At 45.0% G+C, this 25,715-nt stretch overlaps 1 protein-coding gene across 3 annotated transcripts; it reads left to right on the plus strand.

Moving 5' to 3' along the window:
- The first annotated feature begins 846 nt into the window (after positions 1-846).
- On the plus strand, positions 847-19,417 carry MINAR1 (membrane integral NOTCH2 associated receptor 1). 3 transcript variants are annotated; one of them, XM_061371361.1, is made up of 5 exons: positions 847-1,045; positions 6,662-6,803; positions 7,558-9,895; positions 11,342-11,596; positions 15,577-19,417. In XM_061371361.1, exons 3-5 carry the CDS (start codon positions 7,604-7,606, stop codon positions 15,772-15,774), a joined length of 2,745 nt encoding a protein of 914 aa, XP_061227345.1. In that variant the 5' UTR covers positions 847-1,045; positions 6,662-6,803; positions 7,558-7,603; the 3' UTR covers positions 15,775-19,417. The 3 variants fall into 3 exon arrangements, with proteins under 3 accessions (XP_061227345.1, XP_061227346.1, XP_061227347.1); XM_061371362.1 differs by lacking the exon at positions 6,662-6,803; XM_061371363.1 differs by lacking the exon at positions 15,577-19,417 and having other exon boundaries at positions 11,302-11,507.
- Positions 19,418-25,715: the final 6,298 nt, after the last annotated feature.

Below are 25,715 nucleotides of genomic sequence, written 5' to 3' on the forward strand. Positions count from 1 at the left end.
CACAGTGTTCTGATGGCCATGACGTGTTTGTGCATACAACCCTTTGAATTAGTTCATCTAGAAAGAAAAGCTGATGGTCCACTTCCCGAACAATACTAATGAGATGAACAGTTAAGCCTCTGACATCTTACTGCTTTATTCACCCAGCAACACCTCTATTAAAAACTCCCGTCGATATCTCCTGTGTGGCGTGGCAAGCCGACCCATCAGCAAGGGAAGAAGCAATGCTCTGACACCAGGTAAGCTCTTGCCTGCTTTGGTGCTGCACACCCGAGGTGGGGACTGGCATCCCGCAGCACCAGGACCCATCCCTGCAAGGACCACAACCCCTTCTTTGGGGAGGTAGGATGCGTCTGGCCTCACAAGAGGTCAGGTAAATGGTAAGCACAAGTCTGTGCATCAGTGGCCTTTGCACCCCAGGGCGGTGGGTGTCCAGGGGTGCGGTGTCCCCAGGTGCTGGGCATCCCCCTCCTCTGCACACCTTTGTGCCAGTCACCCTCTGCCAGGATTTGGGATGCGGGGATGGGGGGAATAGCGGCGCTGACAGTGCGGGGGGAGCCAGGAGCTGCCGTCTCCCATGCAAATAACGCCGGGGGGGCCTCCGGGGCTCGGTGCTGCCGGACGCCGAGCGGCCCCCCCCAGCTTAGGGGCTGCGACAGCGGCCGGTACTTGCACTAACGCTAAAGATAACAACGATAAGGTAAAGGGCCGGAGCGCGGGTCCCGGCTCCCCGCCGCTGCGGGCCCCGCTGCCGCAGCGCTTGGGGCCGGCCGGGGCAGCCCCCCCGCGGCTGCGGGCCCAGGGGCGGTGCAGGGAGGCTCGGCCTGAGCAGCCCCCTCCCTCCTCCTTTCCGTCTCTCCCTCCTCCCATGCCAACCTGCTGCCGCCTTTGTCAGCGCAGCCCGGCGCTATGGCATCCTGCTGGGGCTCCAGGCTCGGGCTCTTCATCCTCCTCCTCTTCCTCCTCGCTGGGCAGCGGCTGCTGCAGAGGCAGAGCCAGCCGTGACGGCCGCGCTCCCCAGGCAAGAGGCAGGCGGAACCCCCAGGTGAGCCCTAGGTACGGGGAGGGGGACACGGGGGTGCGCTGGCGGAAAGGGGGGCTGAGGACAAGCGCCCTCCAGTCCCCAGCCCCAGGGGTGCAATGAGGTGCGGGATGGGGTCTTCAGCACCGGCTTCCTCCGCCGGGTCGGGGATAGGGGGAGTAAGCGCAAATAAGACACCCCCCCAGCTCCTGCGGACCCTGCCGGACGCCCCGAGGTCCCAGTTCTTTGTCCGGCTCCCCAGGAAAGGAGGACTCCAAAATCCTGGAACTCCATCTGTGACTTTGTCAGCTCCACTTCATTCCCGCACAGCTGGATCTGTCCCCTGGCAGCTGGAGGGGGGGTATGGGTGACCCCCGGTCTGCGCCCCCAAACCCTCAAGCAGGGAGCCTGGAGGGATGGGAAGCACCAATGACGGGGACGAGGGAAGCCGGACCCGCTAGCGAGAGGAAACCGGTCAGTGCAGAGTCAGGTCCGGGGTGGCAGTGAGGTGGCTGTAGGTTTGCCCATAGATGGAATAAATTGCTCACATTTAACCCCATTACACCTTTTCGTGTCTGTCTGTTCGTGCTTCCAATGGTGTCTCCTTGTTCAGCAAATTTGGAGGAAAAACGTGACTTAGATGTGCTCTGATAACGTATTGGGAGGATGGAATTTGTGTGTGTTCGCATGGGCCGGTAGTTGGCAAAGAATAACCAAGAGCATATGATGCAGTAATAATTCAAGTGATTTGTTGCACAGGTTTAGAATGATTGTTTGCACTTTTCCAGATCATATAGATCCTGGATTGCATAACTGAACAATGCAAATAATTAGCCTAATGCTGTTGTGCAAGAAAAATCAATGGCAATCCTTGTTTGACTTGAGCCCTGACACATCCGTGAGGGTTCGCTGCCTTTATCCACAAGTTTCCCTTTAATTTATGCATTAGGAGCCTTTAAAAACTGCTGAATTCTGTAGTGGGGGGAAGCTGAAGTGTTGTGCAGAGTCCTTTTACAGCAGAACCTCTGCCGTTAAGGAGCTGGGTTTGTAAAGCGTGGTTTTCCAAGCCTTGTTCCCACAAGATAAGAGCCAGAAAATAGCAACTTCCTCCAGTACTCGTCCTCACTGAGCCCCCTGGTGATCCGCGGATGAGGTTAGTGGTGGGATGCTCGGAGCGTGTTGTTCCTGGGCAGAACAGCAGCGAGCTGCGGGCGAGAGCGGGTGCACAAGCCCTGTGAGCAGCCAGGCTGCAGGCGTTCGTCCCCTTCGGCTCTGGAGGGGTAAATAAGAACCACATCAGAGAGGCTGGGAGCCAGCACCCGTTTCCTACCTCCGCACAGAGGAGGGAGCGGTCCGGAGGAGACGGCTGGTGTCGGGCTGTTCAGAGGAGTGTCTCTTCAATGAAAGGTGGAGGGAAGTGATGGCCACTGCGTGGGCAAGGCTCCAAAGTGCGCTTTTTAGTTTTCTTTCTAAGGAGCAGCAGAAGGCAGGGGAGGAGGAGGAATAAGGTGTGCGGAAATAGGCAGTGTTTCCCCAAATGCCGGCTCCGGTGTGTGTGCGTGGTGGAAGCCAGACAGAGCTTGAGATGCCCGTTTGTTCGTCACGGGTTTCTTAATGTTTTGACAGAGAAATGGATTTGTGAGTATGGGGAAAAGCAAAAACTGAATTCCATCCCAATGGGTTACGGGTTTCACTCGAGGTGTGTGTTGCCTGCTTTGTTTTATCGTATCTGTCTTTGGGGAGACAGGCTGAAAGACTTATGAGCTCAAGTTGATAGTAAAACAACATATCACAGGCTCTATATTAGTGTTTTCCTGCACTGAAGTAGCTGGCTCTTTCTGGGGGGATTTATGTGAGGATCGCTTGCTCTGTCTGGTGTTGCCATAATGCTGTTATAGGGTGGCCCGTTAGTCACCGTGGGGGGAAGCAAAACAAGGATGCTGTTTCCCTCTCGGCTGGCAAATCAAAGGGAGAGGGGAAATGATGGCTCCAGCAGCCGTGGCTGTGTATTAGCTGCACCTGCTGTGGATATTGGGAAATGGGGAGAGCAAATGTCAGAGGCACAAAGAACAGGGAAGGAAATGAAGGAGGAAATAACAGAGGGAGATAATGTGTCTCTCTGCCAGTGGCCATGGTTCAGGCTTGTGAAAAGCACCTTGGCACCCCACAGCTGCTCAGGGAAGTCGGGTGGTGGGACTTTCTCTTGAATCCTGTCCTGGGATTTGTCTGCCCTGATGTGTGCTGCCCCCAGATCATGCAGTGGGGCAGGGTTTGAGGGTTCCGTGGGGAAAAGCAGCCAGAGCAACTGAGAACCACTACTAATACGGATTCCTGCACAGTGAATAGTCAGGAGGTGAGGGGACCCCCTGCCCCGATGCTGATTTGGGAGGTGGTGAGGAGGGAAATCACATTCTGCTTTTCCTGTGGGGCACCAAGCTGCATGAAAGAGTGCACAGGTTCCCTTGGTCTGGAGAGCCACAGGGGAGAGGTCTTATGGATGCTTGATTCCTAAAGACACCAGAAAATAGAACAGTAGATTCCCTTTGTGCAGCAGGAAGCACCACTAGGGATGGAGGTTGTAATTGTAATATTCTTGCTCTTCTCCAGAGGCTGAGATAATGGTAAGATGAGAGCTCAGTTCATTGCTCTTGGTGCAGGGCAAGAAGACATTGATTTGTGGTAAGCCTGGAGCTCATCTGCGTGCAAGGAGAGTCAGACCCCATCGACTAGCCATGCAATATGATGCTGTATGAGTCCATGCTGGGATATAATTGTGCTGTTAGAACAGCAAATGTCAAGTCTTAGGGAGCTGAGTCGAAGCGACCCTCCCAGTGTTAATATAACAGAATCATTAAAGATGAAATGTTAAGTGGCTCCTTTGGTCAGAGACTGTCTTGCTGAAGATAAATAAGCTAGATACTGTCCTTGTGTCTGGTTAGCTCCATGTCTTTGGAGACCTGAGTCAGTTTGGGGGTGGTTTAGAGGATGCATGTGGATGCTAGTAGTGAAGGTAAGGCACGAGGATGTCAGTGGAATTGAGGCCATCTGGGGAGGCTCCGTGCTGCTGCTCTTGCTGTGGGTCATTTCATTTGATTTGCTGCTTTTGACTGATTCATGATGGTGTACCCTCTTTAAAAGGCCTTCCTGTGCTCTTTTCTTTATGGAGCTTTGCATTTATGTGCCACGTCCAGGTCTATTCTGGTCCTGCTCTGAGAGATAATGAATGAATGTCGCTATAACAGCTGAGATGGTGCTCGGCCAAGTGCTTGGCACCTGGGATGTGGCATCTCCCGGTGTGACTTGCCAAGAGTCACCTGTCTCTGTCGCAGGCTGTTAGGAGGCTTGACAAGAGGCAGAGGAGCTTAATATACCACTAAAAACCTTGGCACTAGGTTTTTCATTCCTGACCTAGAAAACAAGATTTCAAGGCCCTTATATATTATTCTTATAGGGTAATACATCTTATTCTTCACAGTCTGAATCTTTTGTGTGCTCCACTAGCAACATTTCTGATATTCTGGCACGAGGGAACACACATTCCCATGCCTAGGCTGAAGCCCAAAGGTACCTTTTGCACCTAATGTGCGCTCACACCAGAAAGCTGTTAGTGAACAGCCAAGAGGAAATTATTCCAGCTTCTAGCTAGCTGTTCCTCAAGACCCACATCTGGTTTTGCAACCTGCCTTTTCCAAATCCCACCTCTCATAGCTGAGCCTCAGTTGAGAGAACTGCCCCAATTCCCACTTCAGCAAGCTCAGCTCTCTCCTGGTCATCCTTGCCTTAATCCCTCTGTCACTTCCCTGTCCTCTCACTGTTTTACAGCTGACCACCTCCCAGGCTTGACTCTGGGAGTACAGGATCCTAGATGGAGCTAGACTAGATTGAGCAGAACTTTTCTGCTTGGGATCCGTGCTTCAGTGCAGCTGCCTTACTGCTTGGTGTGGATTCGAGTCCCCAAGCCAAGGTTTCTTGATGATGCTAAATAAAAGCAATGTGAGATTTGGAGGTGTGCAGGGCTTCCACCTAGGTTTTACTAGATTCATAGGGTTTAGAAACATAATTTGAAGTTAAAACCTCTGATGGGAGGGATATGCTAAGAATGGGCTGTTGCAAAACAAATAAAACTCTAGACGCTGTACCTAGGATATCCTTACTGGGATGAGAGAGCAAAGGCAGAAAGGTAGGGGACAAAATAGGTTTACAGTTTTAAGGAATATGTTATTGCAAGGTGTTCTCTTATGTATTTTAGCAGGAGTGTGAGTGGGGAGAAAGCAGGGTGCTGGCAGGCGGGTGCAGGCAGTGTACTGTGTGTGAAAATGCATATCCAGGTGAGGGTTTTGCAAGAAGCTGTGAAGTTACAAATGGGAGGAGAGAGTTGGTGTTGCTGGTATTGAGCCCGGAGGTGACAAAAAGACAGATTTCCACTCTTTCCCCAAATGGCAGGTTTATAACATGCAGAAAACTTGACTTGGAATGCCAGCCCCTGGCAGTTGGGAAAGTCTCTGAGCCCCACATGTGAAGTTTACCCTGGGAGTGCTTGGTGGCTCTGGTGGCAGGTAGTTTGGTTTAGTTCTAGCTTGGGAGCTTCATTGTCTAACGGTGACATGCCAGAGAAATATAAAGGCAGCCTGTTAAAACGCCTGTGCCTCTGAGCACAGACTGCTGATAAAGAGAAAAGGGATACAAACATCCTTCTCCAGCTTTTAGCATTACTATCTGGAGCTGAGCTCTGAGCATTTTCACATTTTTGCTCTTTGTCAGTGCGCAGAAGAGTTGTGTTGCTATGCATAATACAGGAGCTTTAAAAGCAAACACGCATGCAGCGGAGGTGTTGGAAAATCCCTGTAGCCATTGGTTTCTGAAAGCTGTGTTTACAATCACAGAAATACCTTCACGTTGCTGCTGCTCAAGTTCTGATCATAAGACGGTAGGAAGATGCTACTTAAACAGCCAAATCTGTCTGGAGGCTTGTTTCATATCCACATGGGCAACCTGGTGGTTTTCTTTTACCCCTCTGGAAGATGCTACTGTGACTTTTGCCACATAACCTGTTTATGCTGGCTTTTGACACTGGGAGGTCACCAGTGTGCAGTGTCATGGCAAGATGAAAGGATGCAAGAATGGGAGCCCTGTATTCCTGGAGTGGTGCTCAGGAGTACTGATGGTTTTGGTTAGGAGGTGACTTGAAATGAGTGATAAGAAGCCTTGCAAGCCTGACTTATATGCTTTGCCATTTGGGTGGATGGAGATACTAGTTCCAGGGGTCATCGAAGAGTGGGAGTGAACGGGGAAAGATACCATACCTTTTTTGGGAAATGAAAATGCTTTTGTCTGTAGGAATAACAAAGTGACCAAACATAGGAATTGGCAGACTGCATCATTGCGTGCTCTGCCTCTCCTAGTAGCCAACAGCAGAGACACTGACAAGGATATTCACAGTAGGCAGATGAAAAATAATCTGCCTCCCATCAATGTCCTTTCCTAATCCATAACAGTTAGAGGTTGATTTGAAGTCTGAAGGGGCAGGGGTTTATATCCTTCCCAAGATGTTTGCTAGCACTAGTAGTGCTTGTTCAGGCTATTCTTGTTATCCACATAAATGTGCAGCTTTTGCTCTCCACCTCTGCCCTATCATTTCAGGCTGGTGAATGAAGCTGCACTCCCTGGGTTTCTCTGGGAGCACATCACTGAAGAGGATGTTCTCTGTCCTTGATATTGCTCAGTTTTCAAATCCACCCTGATTGGCAGGCAGCCCTCTAGCATCTGCTGGATTGGTTTCAAGGTTCAGTGGGATTTTTTGTGTTTAACTCTTTCTTCTCTTATCTGAATTTTGCACTTTTCAGCTGAAATGGGGCTCACACTGATTTTTTGCATGAGACCAGGCAGCTTTACCATTCCTCAGTCATAAACTTAGGAAAATGTATTTCTGGGAAAAGCCCTATAGTATCCAGAGTGGAGGTGAAAATAATGTTTTGAAATAAGCAAGATGGTAATTATGTGTTCAGGTAACTTCTAAAACCACATCAGAAGTTTACTGTCAGTAAATCTTTCTGAGAGCCGTTTGCAGTCAGGTATGAAAACAGCTGGGGGTGTCATGGTGTGGTAGATCATCTCTGGTTAGGCTAGGGCTAGAATTATCGCCAAGCAATTTGATGTGTCTGTTCTTTCAACCTGTCATAAGTTGGTAAGAAATTCTGTGAAAGCCCCACAGGAAGCAGGCTGGTACTGTATATATTATATCTGCCATTAGTTTAGGCCCTCCAAAGCTTCTGCTGTTTATTTGCTTCCTTGCTTTAGAAGACACTGACATTAAATGAGCCTCCTTGGATGAAATCCTGATTCCATTTAAGTATTAAATCCATCAATGCTAGGATTGCAGCCTATAGTTCAGAAACATGAGGATGGGTTATACAAGCAAACCCTCAACTACAGGGCTAGAGAGTCAAGTCCCATCTGGGGCTGAATTACAAGGTCCTGAATCTTATCTGTGGGTGACTTAACAATCTTTTTTGTTTTGCTATTGTGTGTTGCTATAGAAGTGGAACACAGTTTCCAGGCTAAACAGCAAAATACGCTTAAACCATGGAGTCCAGTCAAGAATCCTCACTCTTCCTTGTGAAGATCTTGGAGGAGCTAGACACAAAGCAGAATACTGTTTCTTACCAGGACCTCTGCAAGTCCCTGTGTGCGAGGTTTGATTTATCCCAGTTGGCCAAGCTCAGAAGTGTGCTGTTTTACACTGCTTGCCTGGATCCTAATTTCCCAGCGACTTTGTTCAAAGACAAAATGAGATGCACTGTAAACAATCAGCAATCAAAGAAAATCATGGTTGCAGCAGATATAGTAACAATATTCAACCTCATACAAATGAATGGGGGAGTGGCCAAGGAGAAGCTTCCAGTTGCAAGGCAGAAAGTGAAGAAGAAAGAGTCCTTCGAGTCCTGTAGATCTGACACAGAGATCTGCAATGTGGCAGACTGCGTGCCCAACTGTGAACTGAACGACCAGGAGTTCAACCGGGGTTTTCCAGCCAGAAGGTCCTCAAAATGCAGAAAGATGGACTGCAAAGACTGTCAACAGTTTGTCCCTGCGTCGGAACCCAACTTTTTACTTGGTGTTAATAAGGACATGAAGGGCCGGGCTGCCTCTCTGGACAGGCTGCAGGCATTGGCGTCCTACTCCATCGCCACATCTCCACCGTGCGAGATGCAGAGTACGTACTTCCCCATGAACATTGAAAATGAATCAGACCAGGACTCCTTGCCTATACATCCAGGCATAAAAGAAACTTTCATTTCAAATGATGAGCCGTTTGTGATGCAGTCGTGTGTTCAGAAAAGAAATATATTCAAAGAAGATTTTCATAATCTGATCACAATATCTCCCAGCTTAATACCGCCCAGCAAAAAGCCAGAAGATGGACACAGAGAGCCTAAGAACAGGAAAGAAAGCTCTAAGCAGACTTTCTTCAACCACAGCTTTGAAATGCCATACAGCAGCCAGTACTTGAATCCAGTTTATTCTCCCATACCAGACAAAAGACGAGTGAAACATGAAAGCTTAGATGATCTTCAAGCTTCAACGTATTTTGGCCCAACTACTATTCTCGGGCCCCAGGACACCAAAAAGTGGACTGGAAAGCCAGCCAAGCAAACTGCCTGGCCAGCTAAAAGCTGGAGTTTAAATACTGAGGAAGTACCTGACTTTGAAAGATCATTTTTTAATAGGAAGCAGTCTGAAGAGAAGCTGCGATACCAGAGTTCGAACAACCCATCTCCAAACTTTCCTTCAGCTGATAGGCATCAATCCTACCTAAATGCAAAGGATCCGCAACCTATTATGCAGGCAAACTATGCTGTGAAACCAAATGGGCATAAACCCAAGGAAATCCCTTCTATTCTAGATGTGGAGAAACATGAGCCAGTCAAAAAGTTTAAGGATAAAAGCATTAACTGCACTTCTGTTCAGATCTTGAGCATTGACAGGACCACAAGTGTTGGGACACAGACAGAGAAGCAAGTTCTGGACCACAAGAAGTGCAAGGACTTGTGTGCAGCAGGCCAAGCCAAGTATGGAGAGCGGCACTCTCTGAAGCACTCAGATGATGACTCTGAAATCGTGAGCGATGATATCAGTGACATTTTCCGGTTTTTGGATGACATGAGTATCAGCGGGTCCACGGGAGTGATGCAGTCTTCATGCTACAACAGCACTGGTTCCTTGTCCCAGGTGCACAAATCAGACTGTGAGAGTTCACCTGAGCACAATTTGACAAAGATCTCCAATGGGAGTGCGTGTAACAAGCTGGATAAAGTGGCCAGGGCAGATGTCAGTAACACAGATGATGAATTAAAAACAAGTGTCTGCAAACTAGTGCTGAGGATTGGTGAAATAGAGAAGAAACTGGAATCTCTCTCAGGTGTCCGAGAAGAAATCTCCCAAGTCCTGGGAAAACTAAGCAAGTTGGATCAAAAAATCCAGCAGCCAGAGAAGGTCAGCGTGCAAATAGATCTCAATTCTTTGACAAGTGAGGCTGCGTCAGATGAGAGCAACTCCCCGCAGATATTTCAGTGCCACAATACTCCTCATGGAGGCAAGCTGGAGAATAATCCAGAATGGTGCTGCTCCGATGCCAGTGGAAGTAATAGCGAGAGTCTTCGAGTAAAAGCCTTAAAAAAAAGTTTATTTACTAGGAGGTCATCCAGATCGTTAACAGAGGAAAACAGCGCAACGGAATCCAAAATAGCAAGTATTTCAAACTCTCCCCGAGACTGGAGAGCTATTACTTACACCAACCAAGTTGGCATTACGGAAGAGGAAAGGAAAGAGAGAGATGGAGGAGAAAATAAGGACTGGCACAGGAAATCTAAAGAGGTAATTTAAACTTTAACTCGCATAATAAGCACTTAAAAATAATTTAGTTATGAATGTCTTCCATAGTCATCACAAGCCTTAGGTTATGACCATATTTTGCCCTGCCATATTATGCCTGTCTTTATTGTTATCTTAATTGAGTGCTTTTGTAACTATATGTTCTTGCTTGGCAGCTGCAATATGGTCAAGTTGTTTTTTAAAAGCTTTGCTCTTTTGGAAAGGGAAGGGGAATAATATGGTTGACATCTTTGGAAGATGATGGCATTCTTCCTCATCAGTGGCAATATAAAGATGCTGGGTAATCAATTTGGTGAAAAGGGTGTGGGGAAAATTGAAATTCTCTAGTGGTTATTTTAGAAGGGACGTTTTGCAATTGCATTGTGATGGCTTTTATCAGAGAAATATGTGCATATTTAAAAGCCAACAAAATAGATTCATGGATTCAAATCCCTCAAGAAAAGAATCCTTGTATGTGTACTGTGAGATCCTAACTGTAGCTCTGTTGTGACTTTCATGGTCATTTAAGCAAGTCTTAAGCCTCTCATTGTGGAAATGCAGCATAACCGTGGTCTTGTTTTGATTAGCCAGAAAAACTGCCCATAGCTCCCAGCAGCTGCTCACTGCTGTCTTTGCACTGGGGTCTGGTTGCTGCTCAGTTGATCCTGTGCATGATGTGGGTGGTTGTTTCTATTCCATGGACACTGGAGAGCGCTGGGGTTCCTTCAGCTCCCTTCCTGATAAGGACCATGATGTGCCTCCTTACAACGGGGAATGAAGGCAGAGAAGGGTTGAAAACGAGAGGAAGAGTTTTGATTGGAATAAATGCAGTTGGGTGAACAAGAAAGCACGAGCCATGGGTTATGAGTAGGCTGAAGAAGGGGAAGAAGGTTACCCTAAAAAAATGTGCAGAAAACCCCCAAACTTGGCTTTTCTGTACATTGATCTGCTCAGGATGAAATGCTGACTTTGAAAGTCCCTTCCTTGCTCCTGCAGTAGACTATGGCTGACCCTGGACTGGTACCATGGATGGTGTGGTGTCACGGAGGTACTATCTGGGGGCTTCACTTAAGACTTATTCATATTAAGATTTGATCTGCTAACAGGAATCTAGAATCTGCATGGGTCTCAGCTTTTCCAGATCAGCTGGGCTTCTCTGGGGGGTCAGGACCATTTCAGAATAGTTTTATAATCTGTAAACAGTATAAATCCTAAACTTTCTTTGTTGCATCAGCTTGGTGTTCATGTTACGGTGAACGTGGATTTGTGTCTGTAAAATACCTTTTTGGTTGTGAGACGAAGTGGGCAAATGGATTAAGGCCATCCAAACACTTTGTCCTAGCCAATACTTTATCTTATGGTGATTCTGAAAGGAATACCTCTGTGCTTTGTGTTTAACCCCCTCATAGTCCTGTTTCTTCTCTCAAATTCTTTTGAACCCTACTGCAGGCAGACAGGCAATACGAAATCCCACAGCCACATAGACTCTCTAAACAACCAAAAGATGCTTTCTTGATTGAACAAGTCTTTAGCCCTCATCCCTACCCTGCGTCACTCAAGTCACACATGAAAAGCAACCCACTCTACACAGACATGAGGTTGACAGAGCTAGCTGAAGTGAAACGTGCCCAGCCGTCATGGACCATAGAGGAATACACGAGGAATTCGGGGGATAAAGGCAAGATTGCAGCATTGGATCTACAAGTGAGTCCTGTTTGTTTAATTTGAATGGCTTGATTGTGAATGAATGTAGCCAGAATATGCATTTAAGAAGGGATTTGGATAGCTCAGGAAGGAGCTATGCAGTGTTGAGCCTCTAATCTTGCTCATCCCTATCCATCCTGTCCAGGGACAAAGAAGAATGTGGGTGTTTCATTGCTGAATGGTGATTCTTGACAGGTTGATGCTCCCAGCTTATTCTGCAATGGAGAAATGTCTGCTAAGCCATCGTGGTATTAGTAGCCCTAGAGTTGATGGATAAAGGGGTGCAAAGATGAATTGGTCCCTAACTGCAGTAAAGCAGAGTGGTGCAGGAGCTGGTATTGCTCCTTTCTCTTCTATCCTTGTTCTGTCTGAATTATTCACAGAAAATTTAAGTGTTAGGGATTTTTCCATTTTGCTAGCAATATGAGACATGAAATACTTGTAGAAGATGTTCAACACCATGACTGGTTTTGAAACACATCACTGTTGCAGCTTTGAAGTAGCTGCTGGAAACCAGAGTCATGTGAAGAGCAGATCAGCTAATGGTGTGTCTTGTTTGCATTTTAGTTCAGCTTGGAAGTGTGCAACAAACAGAGCAGAGAAAGTTACTGGGAGAGAAATTCAAATGTTGAATTTAAGTTTTCCCAAACCGTAGTGTATTTGAAACTAAAATCCTGATATATAACGGAATGCCCAGACCCAGGACTGATTGTCCATGATGGATATCCTGTCTAGCCTGATAAACACAAGACATCCTTAAGGAAGGAAGATATCTCAGCACAGGTTTAAAGGGAAAGTATGAAGAATGATGTCCAGAATGTGTAAAGACCAAACAAAAGTTGCAGTATTTGGTTATGAAACCCAAAATGCATCACATAATGAAATCCACACTGACGCAGAGATTGCTGTGTATCAGTTATATGCATTTATTCAGCTGGTAAGAACCAGCCAGGGGACTGCTGCTGACCGCAGGCATTTTGGGCTCTTTGCATGTGTGTGCATTCCTCAGAGCAGAGCAAGCTCCCTCAGCTGGAGACAGGCTTGGCAGCAGTTGGGACACACTGACCTGCAGCTCAGGGCTCTCTGACCAGCAGTCTGTGTGGTGCAGCCGTACTCAGGCAGGGAGTCTGCTTGTATCCAAAGCTCCTCTGCTAGGGAATGTGGTGTGTGGGAGCATGGGACTTGCTGCTCCACAGCAGCTCTCGATGGCTCAGTGCCGAGGTACCTAACCCAGCTCCAGACTGTCAGATTAAGCCCTAGGAGAGAATCAGGGTACTGTGAGAAAAACTTGGTTAGCCCAAGTCTTCACGATTCATACAGTGTCTCAGGACTCTGTGTTGACTGGTTTGGAGTTAAAACGATCATCCACATGGTGCTGTAGTGCTATGTGTGTTTGTGCACGAATTTGTGCGCAACAAATTCACCTCCTGGCTTGGCTCATGGAAACTCCCCCATCCTCACCAGCCCCTGCTCCTTGCTCCTTGCTCCTTGCTGTGCCTAAAGAGTACTCAGAGAGAAACCAAGCAGCACAGAGACCAGGCTGTATCTTGCATCAGCTGCCTGCTGCTTTTTGGGCCTTCAAAGCTTTAGAGGGCTTACTGAATTCCTATTCCTGGCATTGCAGACTGTACGCTAGAGTAGGAATAGGCTGAAAGAAGTCCCTCTGCAAAGCATCCCTTACCTGCTGTGTGGAGGCAACAAGGGACGTGATATTTGGGAGCTAAGCTCCCCTGGGAGAAGTGCTCTCCATCTGCTCCTCGTAGGGCCATTACATTCTCTGTAACAGCTCCGCACGACTGTGAGCAAACCAGAGAAATCGGCTTATTGCCATCATTTATCTTTAGGATCAAGGTTATAAAACTTTACTGGTTTGATTCTCTCCCTCCAAAAGGACTGTCAGAATTGCATTTACTCTCCAAAGCCCATGTCTAGACTTTGTAATAGAGCTTAACTGACAAACTTAAAAAATAGACACAGACTGATGAGTGGGTTGTTTTTTTTTTTCCCAGTGATTAGGTTTATTAGAACTGAAAGTAAATACATTATGCTTTAATGAACATTCCTACGTCTGGCAATGAAATGGGAAAGGAAGCTGATTAACAGTAATGGGCCTTTTTAATAATGCATCTTCCTTCTGAAGTAGTTAGAAGGTCAGTACCAAGTCAGAGGAGCCCGAAACTGCGGTTTTCCATGATAGCATGGATATCTTTGGGGGTTTTCTACCTCTGTTTATTTAAAATTTCTCCGGGAACATGACAAGTCTGCTGGGCTTTCCTTCAGGAAAAGAAACAGCAAAACTAGCCAGGCAAGTTTGTCCCATGTGTGGGGTCTGTGTGAGATCTCATCGCCTTGCTCCATGTATGATGATCCACTGGGATGAAACATTGTCAGGCTATTTTCTGATGCATTGAGAGATGAAGTTGCTGGTTGTTTTTGTTGTTTTTTCAGAAGACTGGAATAGGTAATTCAGAGCCTGAATGGTGCAATCTCAGACTTGTCTCATGGTCTTTTTCAGCATACTAGCACTATCATAGGGATCTCCGTTAAATGGTCATAAAACTGCAGCTCGATTTTAATTGTCTGTTTCTGGGGTAGCTACAAAATCACTTCTTGTAGAAGTTCTCTATAAAAAGCAAATGCTGCTAGCAGGCAAAGCAAGGTTTCAATCAATAGCTCGTAGCCACAAAAATCTGAATTAGCCAATTAAAAGCTTACCCAAATCCCTCTCAAGTCAGCTGGAGTTTCTTTGTATGGAGTCCAATGAGCTTTAGATCAGGTTTGTTATGAGCACAGAAATGGTGTGTGTTTGGGTATTCCCACTGGAACGTTTTTATGTGGGATCTTTTTCATTTTTTAAAGAAATGGCCTTTTGGAACCCCAGAAACAGGAGACAGCTTTGAGGAAAAGCTGTCATTTTTCAATATGCTCTTTCTGCTTTGTTCCTTTCTGCTGGTGCTATAATGCCAAGTGTTTGGGTTTCCCCCCTGACAGAAATGGTGAAGGGTGAAAAACAAGCAAGGTGGAAAAGTAAAGCTTGAAGAGCTCACAAATTCTAAGGCATAAAACCCAAAGAAATAAATCATTCAGATGGAAATTCTGAACCCAGAGAGACTCAGACTTTGGCAATAAGCAGGGTACTGCTTCCTCTAGAGATACAGACTGTGCCATTGGGGTTAAATGATTTTGTCTACAAAGATGGTCCAGAGTAATGTGTGGTACCAAATCTTATGCCAGGTATCCAATTCCCTGTCTCCTTTTGTCCCTAAAAGCATTATGCATTCAGGTGACTTTCAGAAGATGAATCTGGAAGGAGAGGTCAAAGCTGAGGATCGCTGTCCTGGGGGATTTCATAGAAACTAACTTGCAGCCTCCTCTCTGTGGGATGCTTAGTGCCTGCTGCCTGTGATTGTGTATTTCCGTGCTGGAATGAAGGGCTGGTGTCCCAGGCATTCCTGTTCCAGAGGGCATCTGCAAATTGTCCTTTGGTGATGCGTGATGGATGGGACTGAGCAACCGTGCCCTTGAAAGCAAGCTATGGTAGCAAAATTAAGGTTAGCTTTATAAAACATAATACACAAGGAATATATGTTAAGAACCCTTCTCATCAGCTGGGCTTTAATAATTTAAAGAGCAGTAACAGGCCAGTAGTTGCTGACATCTCTGCTGTCTAGCAGATTAAAGAGTTGTTATTTAAATGCCATCCAAGATGACAAAGTTTCTGGTGAATCAGAGGTATGTGAGGGGCTTTGCAGCAGAATTACACTGCTATAGGAGTTTATTTGTCGCAGCATTTTGTTGCCACTTAGTCAGCCTTATGGAACTGGGAGCAGTAGTTGAAGGGAGGTGAGAAGCAGCAATAACCCACTTTATCCTGCCAGCAGATCCAGATGCAGCTGGGAGGCCTTCAGGCACATCTGCTTTATTTATCTTCTTAATGACAGATCCCAGACAATTAACAATTGTTTCCTTTTAATTTTTAGACTCAAGAATCTTTAAACCCAAACAACTTAGAATACTGGATGGAAGACATTTATACTCCTGGCTATGATTCCTTATTAAAACGCAAAGAAGCCGAGTTCAGAAGAGCAAAGGTTTGCAAGATAGCTGCTCTGATAGCAGCGGCAGCTTGTACGGTCATTCTGGTCATTGTAGTTCCCATTTGTACAATGAAATCCTGAACCTGCGGACAGAGCCGTGACTCCCAGCCGTGTGCATCTCAGATAGCTCATGCTGTGTTTCAAACGTCTGATGGCAGAACTGTAAGGAGTTTCTAAGGAAGAATGTTCCAAGGATAATCCTGATGGAGAATGCAGTAAATGTAGTAAAACACAAAACAACTAGGGAAACGTTTTCTGTTTTGAGTATGATTTTAAATAACAGACTGGTGGAGTTAATGGGAACTTGGTTCAATTTTTATGCATTTTTAAAAGTGCAATACCTTTTTTTTTCCTACAGAAACAATATAATGTTTTACAGAATCAGAGACTGATGAGAATCCAGGCAAAAGAGGAAGGTTGTCTGAGCTATGTTGCATTTAACGGAGGTGTGGGTACAAGGAGGTAGCACTGTATAGAAGGGAATGTTCTATATGCATTACATCGGGGAGCTAGGGAAGTCTTAAAGCTCTCTACAATGTAGAAAACTCTGAATGTATTGTATTTATTTTATAGTATTTATGTATTTCATGATCATTTGATTGAAAGCAGACTGTGTAGCCATGAACAGAGTTCGTTCCTATGTTCAGATTAAAAAGGGCTCTTTGTATTTGGTCTTGCCCTAAGACCCACTCTATCATCACTGAGTACTTAGATAAGTGCAATGTGCTGCAGACCAAAAAGATTATGTTTTAAAGCAATCACAAGAGGTTTTAGTTGCTTCTGTTGAATAACATTTGCATAGAGCTGGCAAACTTGCCTTGCCAAAAGGGTATTCTTTACCTCCGCAGACAGTGAAATTGTCTCAGTTTCACTCCTGCCAGCAAGCAAAGCTGGCAAATCAAAGCAATGCTTGGTTAAAGTTCTTGGAAATGTAATCTGAACAGTTATAGTTTTTTTCTCACAAAGTCTTTGTGCCTTTTTAGACTGTAGATTAAATAGAACTGTTTAATTTTGCTATTTTAAGCCCATAACATAAATCACTGCATAATGGGTACTAATGGAGGTTATTTTCCCGCAAGCCTTCTATACAGTTCAGAGTGCTCCTCAAACAGCAGGGCTGGTGGTTGCTGAGCACTTATATTAAGGGCACAATTTTTCAGCACTAGTGCAAACTTGCTATTAATGCAATGCATTCAGCATGGGAAGACCTGCTTTCCTCTTGCTAATGTACTTAAGAATGATGGTTGACTTTACCGGACATCAAGCAGCCTGTATCCCATGGGAAATGTCCATTTGATGCTTCATCCCAAATGCAAATAGCAGGTTCAAAGGAATTCTCAAGCTGTGATGGAAATTACCTGCCATGGTTAGTGAAAGCAGATACACAAACAGTATTATTCTTCTGTCAAGCATAGATGAAAACAAACAAAAAGAATTAAAAAAAGATATATTTTCAGGAGTTAACATGATCTTGCTGGTCCTATAAGGGAAAAGAGATTCTTTTAGTGACTGTTTTTTATGTAGGGTAGTTTGTTTTCTTCAGAAGCAGCCTCCCTATGCGATGACACAGCAGCTAGGAAAGCACCGGATGCTCGTTCCTCCAGCTTGCTCTTTGTTTCTGGCTGGTTTATAAAAAGTAGCGAGGGAAGCGAAGGCTTTGTTGTGACTTTAGAAGTGTGTCAGTTCTTTCCTGCAGCTGGAGAGCTGTTTATGCGCTGCTCGTATGCTGTGTTTGATTTAAGGATAGGTGATCCTCATTGGTCTATCAAAAAAACAAGTGTAAGCACAAGGTTGGGTGTCCCATCAGCAAATACAGAGCAAGTAGAAACCCCTACGCCAAAATCTGCCCCTGCCTGGCCCGAATCCCAATTCAAATTCTGTGTCTTTGGCCCATTCCTAACACCAGGATTATTTCTCTTTCCTCCCAGATACTGCAGGATAGAGTCACAGCAGGGAGGGAGCAGTTCACGCTGTCTATTTTAGGCTGCCTTTGGTTATGGTGTGATTCACAGCACCTGAGTTTAGGAGCTCAGGATCCATGTGTAGTAAATATAGACAGGTAGCGAAACCTCTGGGGATGATGTGGAGATGCCAGCAAGATATCTAATATTAGACATGTCAATACGCTCCAGAGCGCATTGCTCTGCAGTTTACCTTATGCACAATTTAGGTTGATAATATATGTAAAAAAATCTATCCCTGGTTCCAGGTAACATCGGAAAATCCTTCTACACCCCTTCCCTGGCCTGGTGACAGCAAGCACAGGGGACTGCAGGAAAGAGCAGCGTGCCCTGTGTTGGCACAGTCCCAGTCCCCTGTCTCCCAGTGCCAGCAGTGACAGTTCCCTTGGAGGGGCAGGGTGAATGTGGGACACTGGGCAGCACCTCCACCTTCACCAATCCCCCTCTGCTAGCATAAGCAGTCTGATCCCGCATCCCCCAACCTGAAAGCAACAGGGTTTCCTCTGCTGCATCTCAGTAATCTGATTTTAGAAAATATCTGAATATCTAAGTGGAGATGTGAGAAGGGTGCAGTGGATGTTATTGATTGTGGGGCATGCTGGGGTTGTGCTTGCACTGATGCATTAGGGACATAATGACCCCTGTTTTGTCTGTGCAGGGATTTTTCTTTTGTCTGTGCAAGACTCATCCAGTTGGCACCAGATGAGTCTTTACATTAGAGGTTCTCAAAATCCTGGGAAGGATTTGGCAGGTTATACAGCTGTGGGTGATATGGAGCTGGCCCAACCCAAGCACTCAGCATCCCAAGCATCCATGCTGCTCTTAATTTATCAAGGTGCTTTTGCCCATCTTACTTTGCACAAGCAGCCAGTGGCACCCACCTCCATCAGGGCAGTGGTTTCCCTATGTGCCAGATGGTGATTTGCCATGCATCTCCCTCTTGGGGCTTGATCTCCATAGTGCCAGAAGCCCAAGGGGAATGGGGAAATCAGAGCCTGGCTCCCTGCCTCCCTGCTCCAAGAATACCTCTGTGAGCCACTGCTTGCCTTCTCCACTCCCTGTCTGCTTCTGGCACCACTGGGATGTGCATCCCTAGCCATTCCCAGTGGCTTTTGTATCTGGCACAGAGCTGTTCACTTAAAAATAGGTAAAGACACGGAGCAGTGGGTTGCTGCTGCCGGAGGAGAGCAGCTTGGGAAGGAGGGACCCACGGCTCTGCACAGGGTATACAAGCGAGGTGAAATCCTGACAATATTAACCTGCAAGAATATTGTGATCAACCTTGTGAAACAGTTACCAACTAGAATATGCTGTATACTATATGATAGACTTTTGTATTAAAAAGAAATAAACAAATTAAAGCTATAGGTACATTGTAATCCTTGGTGTGATTGAAAAAAGTGTCCTAGATTGTATTACTTAATTAAAATAATGATGAGCATATTGAACTGTTTTTCGTATTTATGCCTTATGAACTTGATATATTACACATGATAAAATGAAACTACAAGAATTATAAAACAGATATTTCATTTTTGGGGGCAAATCCCATTTGCTTTTCTTAAAACAAGAGTGCTGCTTGAACTGAGCTCAATAAATAATGTATGCAGAAGAGCAGGAGCAGGATCTGTCCCCAAATAACTTTTTAGGTTTTTTTTTTTATTGGGGCTTTGGTTAATGTACTATGTAATAATTTTATTTTATAACATTACTGTACAACATTGCCTTTGGTTCATTTAAATATAATACCAAATAAACTTGAACATTTCAGCGTCCTAAGTTTTAATGGAACTGTTATAATAATTTATTACTCTATTGCTTTTCTTCTTTCTCTTTTTTCCCCAGGGACATCAAGATAGACATGGGATCAGATTATCTCAGTGTTAAGTAACCAAGCAGCCTATCTAGTTCTTGGCAGAATTGTTAATGGATTTCTCACTTGTGAAATAATAAGATGGCAGAAGATAATGAAAAATGAGTTTGTTTGGTTTCTTTTACAAGCTCCTTTGCATCTCATTGTCTGGGCTTCTGGGAGATTAGCTCTTGACACTAATCATAATATTTCATTATATAGGTTATTTCATGACTAGGTTTTGCCATATCAACTGTTTTAACAAGGTCATGACTAATATTTTTGTATCTATTTCACTTACATGTTTATGCAACCACTGTCCCTTTTAAGCCAGTACTTTTATATAACTATTTGTAGTCACCTACCAAAAGGTAATCAGTCTGCTTAGGATATCTTTATTAATTTAATTTGCTGCTTTTGACTCATTAATTGCAAAACCAGGTTGCTGTAAAATTCCAGGTGTTGAAACAAAGATAATGCTGAGTCTACCACTAAAGGTAATCCAGTGTCAGAGGTTGCAAAGGGCAGTCTTAGAAGAGGACCTACATAAATAGTCAACAATGCTGTGAAAATATAGTAATGTAAGGTTTTGGTTCTTCATCTCTACTGCAGAAGCACCTTTAATGCATTGGTTTAGCAATCATGGTCAGGATGGGGTAGTGCCAAGTGCCCTCAGCAGGGCTAAGTCACCAGCTCCAGCCTTGGGTATTGTGAGTTGGGCTGCAAACCATCACAGGTCCTCTTGGGAGGGACTGTGATTCAGTTTAGTGGTTTCAGTCTGGGGGATGGTGGTATGATTTTGCATCAGTTTCAGGGTTTTACCCATCAAGTCCAGAAGCTTACAGGTGTCCTTACATTACAGAAGGAATCCGGGAGCAGGAATTTTCATAAAGATGCTAAGTGTGACCAGGCTCATGCCAAAAAATCCTAAGCACTGGTACAGAATTCCTCAGTCAAGAAGCTGGATATGCAGGATATGTAGACCTCATCTGAGCCATCACTGTGCTGGAAGATGGGGCAGCTGCAGGTTCCTACAGTAGCTGCTGGGATAGAGTCACTGAGTCTCAAGGTAGAAGAAATCTCCTACATGCAACACTAACGGCAACCAGGATCCAGTCCCACAATTGTGTGCTTCTTTGAATGTATTGCTCACAGCAATCAATTGTGCTGGTTGAGTAAATTCTTTATTTCAGATCTAGCTTTGATGAATGGCTCTGCCTAATGCACAGAAGAGTCAAAAGCAAAATATTGGATCTCGAAGCCATATTCTGCCCTCTGAGGTGCTACAGTGACTTCATCCCATTGAATCTACACATGGAAGAGGAGAAAGTAGCCAATAGTCTGCCCACAGCAGCATGGTCCTATTGCAAGAAAAGGTCATTTGTGTTGGTGTGCACTTGGGTAAGACAAGCACCCATGGAAGTTATGAAGATGAGTTACTTTCTTTCATTTTTAATTCATTATCTTTTCAGGAAAGAGCTCTGTATCTTGTAAAGTGCTACTCTGCCAGTAGCTCTGCAGCGAGCTTCATCACTTCAGATTGCATCTGAGACCATGGACCACTCCATATCTTGCAGGCTGTTATGTGAATCTATGACATTCACTTAGAAACAGGAGCAAAATCTTCAACAAAGGAAGAAGTGTCCTGTCAGCAGCCAAACTCCTTCCATAAGTAAGTTCCATTTGGTTTTACTTATTTTCTGCAATATAGCACAAACTATGTCTAGAAGAACCACAAAGCTCTTCCAAAAGCAACAGGACATCTAATAGATCCCAAGAGTCTGAGGTTTTCAAAGAAATTAGTCAATGGTCCTGGATTAGCACAACACAAGAAAGCAATTGTGCTTGGCCTATGCATGGTACCGCTACTGCATCCCTTGTCTTGGATGCAGGAGCAGCAGCAGATATGCAGAGCTTTCTTCCTTGCCAGGGAAGTTGTCCACAAGGCTTAATACAGTTTAGGGAGGGGAAACGCTGGGCATCTGGAGACATGGTTGCTGTTGAGGCTGGAGGCTTTTAGAAATGAAGAGCTTTATAGCAGCAATTACCAATCCCTGACTCTGCTTCTCCCTGTCCTCCTGCACCCTGGATCTGTGGATTTTCCTCTGGGATATTCCTCTGAGGCACTAAGCAGGTCTCTGGACATATGGTGCAAGCTCAGATATTGCCTTTTCTCAAAGTTAAACAGCTTTCCTCCGAAAATAGAGGGAATTTTCTGCTTTGACATTGATGCTTTGACCTCAGCTAAAAAAAGTCCCTTGAGGTCTGAGATCTCTGTGTCTCGCTGGTGACAGCACTGTAAGAAATGTGACCTGGCCCTTCCTCTCATCCATCCCAACCCTGGAAATGGCAGGTTATGAAGATGACTCCCATTTGCTTTCATGTTGAGCTTTGTGGAAGTAGCATTTCCAGGACAGACTCTGCAACCAGAGGATTTAAAACTGATTTCATTTGTTAAGGATGGAAATAAATCAGTGAAGTCCTTGGGTAAGAACATGCAGTTCTGATTGCTGGTGCTTCATGTAAAATGTCAAATTCTACTACTCACAGCAAAATTGCTCTTTTTTCTGTGTTTATTTTGAGCCTGTATGTGGTGTGCTGTCTGCATGTTGTCCCTCAGCATGTGGTGAGACTCCAGCCTCTGTCCACAACAGCAGATGTCCCCTGGAAGGGAGGAAAAGAGGGAATTGCATATGGTAAAACAGTCCTACCTGGGAGAGGGACTAGAGAAATGCTAATTATTCTGCCTGTCCCTGGAAACGATGGGGAATCTGGTCCCTGTTGAAAACCTTTGCTGTAAACTCTGCTTTAGCACCAGCCAAATCTCTGCTTGTATTGAAAAATCCTTCTGATTTGCTGTCCTGCAGGGCTGATACGCTTACTGTAACAAAACAAATCTGTGCTGCGCTGTGTGTTTTTCCCCAAGTAATAGTGGGGGGAGAGGGGAGAACCAAAGAGGCTGAGTCATTTGTCTTCTTTCCCTGTCTTGGTAATGAAATATTGCTGTTAAACTTTGCCCTGCCTTTCCTGTTACTAATTTTTTTTTTTTTTTTCCCAATGGTTACCTTTTAAAAGGTTTGTAAAATTGCATTACTGAAATTTATGACTGTGTAGCAATGTGTGCCCATGCATTAATTCTCTTCAAGGCCAACGTCTTGTAGCTGCAAAATTAATGTTATGGCGCAGCTTCTCGTATGGCTAATGGCTGTTCCATAAAGTAGGGCTCACATTTTGCTCAGCTTATGGCACTTAATTCCTTGACATAATTCTGCCTGGAAGAGTTTGCCAGGTAATGGTTAAAAAAAGGCACGTGCAGAACATGCAGATATGTATTTTAATGCATTTTTGTTTATGCAATTAGAGGCTTGAAGATCTTGGCCTTGTGAATTGGTTCAGTTGAGTTTCAACTCCTTTGAATGGCATTTAGTTGAAAGGTTCAAAACCAGGTGTCTCTGAATGCAGTGGACTAAAAATGTGCCCCTTAACCATGACTGGTCTGGAGAGGCTGAGTTTGATGTTAGTGTTACCCTGGGAGTTACACCCTGTGCTCTTTGGAATGAGTGAACAATAGCAGCAGTTCAGTAAATTATGAATGAATTGATGTTATCTATGTTTAGATTTACATTTTCTTACTATGCAAAAAAACCAAAACCACTTTCTGCTAGAAGGTTGGATTAGTATTTGTAGCCTTTTTACCAATTGAAATGTGATATTCCAGGTTAAAGACAGATATAATAATGCAAAGCAAATAACCTGACGAGGGCTTGCTTGTATTCTGGTTGAAAAGAAGAGGTTGGAGGAGTATTTTCAGGGTGCCGAGACAGGAATTTAGATGGTGTCTGACAGTGCTTGTTGTCTTCTTCAAAGCTTTGTCTGACAGCCAGAAGAAAACTCAGTGCTTATGATCTACCTTGTACTATAGACTGGTGTTCGGGATATGGTACGTGCAAGATCATTGTTGTTAAAGGTAAAACCTTGGGACTCAAAAGGAAGGTATGAAGTGTTGAGCAGCTGAGATGTAGTGGAGCTCGAGGGAAGGGAAATGCCTGGTGGTTAAGTCCAAGTTACACTATGCATGAGCCCACCGGTCTCACAGAGTGGCCTCCAACCACACCAGACCCTGGGCTCACATAAAGTGATCACTTGGCAAAGTGCTCAGTGACAGCAGCCTGCAAAGATCTGGTAGAGAGCAAAAATATCCCTGCATGTACAGGAGCACCTTTTGTCTCAGCCCTTTGGGGGAACAGTGACATTTTTTTCTTCTCTGCTGGAAGACATGAGCTGACAAAAGTAAGGCATCCCTGGGCTGGAGAAACCAGTGCAGGAGGAAAGATAATCTCATGTGAAAGCTCTCAAGGCATTACCGTATGTCTTCTGTGTTTTGGAACCAGTCACTTGATCTCTGCAGGCTTTAGTTTCATGCCAGTTATTCACTGTGTCTCTCTTCAGGCTTTTTCTTGGAACAGAGCTTTTCCCTTGCTGTGTGGTCGTGAGGTGCTGAGGAAAAGACATGGGCTGAGGTATCTCACAATCGTTGCCCTCATGCTTATAATGGCATTACCAGTATCATAAGCAGTTACAGCCAGATCAGTCATCAAATTTGAAACTCTGTTGGTAATCAGTGACACAACACCTGGGAGGTATTTGGCTTAGTTTGTCTAAGAGTTTTGGTATTATTGCAGTGACGAATGTCACCAGAAAAGCTTTTTTTGGCAGTATAGGAGGAAAGAGAAAAGCAGGGAAAGCACGATGCTCTGCTGGGATCGCAGCATGGGGAGAGCGGGATTAGTGCTGCAGGAGATGGGCAGACAGTGAGCATCTGCTCTGGGCCACCAGGATCAGAGCACAGCAGGAATGAGAAATCCTTAGACCAGTTATCAAGGAACTGGGAAACTCCAGGATACTGTACACATGGGGGATTTTTACTACCCAGACATCTGCTGGGTAACAAATGCAGCTAATCATGGTGATAATGTGCAACCCTAATTCACTATAAATCCTCTCCCATATGTTTAGAATTGTATTTACAGTAGGAAGAGAAGGATAGTTATTCATGACTAAAGGTGAACTCAGTCGCTGGTGCAGAGTCAGCCATATACTGTGGAAAATAATGTATGACAGACTTGAACAGAATCCCTCTGAAAGCATGGCTGTATTTTAGGTATTTTAAAGTGTTGCTGCAGTTACTGATTGCTTTTAAATGCACCGATTGAGCTCCTTATATTTCTGTAACTTTTGCTGACCTTGAAGCATGAGTTCAGAAGCGGAGTTGATGAAGAATTTTCCCCAGGATGAAATATGCCTCCTTGAAATCAATTCTGCTGATGAGGAGGTTGAAAAGGTTTAAGACAAAAACTAAGAAAGGAACCATGATAATGGCTGCTTAACTCACTGGTAGTACATGAAAGTATGTTGTTTTATTGATATACTTCTATGGCCTTTCTTCAGTTGCGGGCAATAATTTTGCCATCTAACTCACTATGGACCTAGAAGATCACTGTGACCTTAAATATATCTAATATTGAGGCAAGAAGGAGATGTCCCAGCCACCAGAGTTCAGGGCTAAGCACAGTTACTGATGAATTATGGTGCCTTTTCCTCCTGTTCAGCAGTTCCCTGCTCCCTGGCTGTGCTTGGCCCCGTGCTGCCTCATTGTCAGCATGAGTTTGTTTCAGTAAGGATGCTGTATGCTGAGCTCTGGCTTCAGCCACTCAGTGCCCGGGGATTTGCATAATGTCATTACTACTTATTCCTCAATTACAATCTTTGAATATGCAAATCTGTCAATGCTGGTTACTGTAATCCCTCTGCCCTGGCTGGTACCCAGCTGGGGAAGTATTTGAGCCATTTGCTGGCAACAAGGGTTTTCATGTTGGTTTCCCATTTCCAGCTGTGGGTGAAGGGGAAAACCCCTTGATCAGCTGCCTGAAACAGATGGAGAGCAAAAAGCAAAGAGAAACTCTGTGAAATTCAGGAAAAAGAAATGTCTTTTTTAAAAGAACTCGAATGCCTTTTCCCAGTGATTTTCCTTGCAGGAGCTCACATTCATTCTGGTGGTGAGAGATGGAATGGGTCACCTTGCTCCATCCCACCCACTTCAGCAGGGGTTTGTCCTTCCAGTAACTGTCCCAAGTTTCTGTCTTCCCTGGCTGCTTCCCATTTGTAATATGGTTTCAAAGTGAAAGAGCTGAAATAACAACCAACAGTTT

Source organism: Neopsephotus bourkii, unplaced genomic scaffold (assembly GCF_033783945.1).
Source record: "Neopsephotus bourkii isolate Nb327-2 ecotype Australia unplaced genomic scaffold, CSIRO-AGI_Nbou_v1 NB_1572, whole genome shotgun sequence".
NCBI lineage: Eukaryota > Metazoa > Chordata > Aves > Psittaciformes > Psittacidae > Neopsephotus > Neopsephotus bourkii.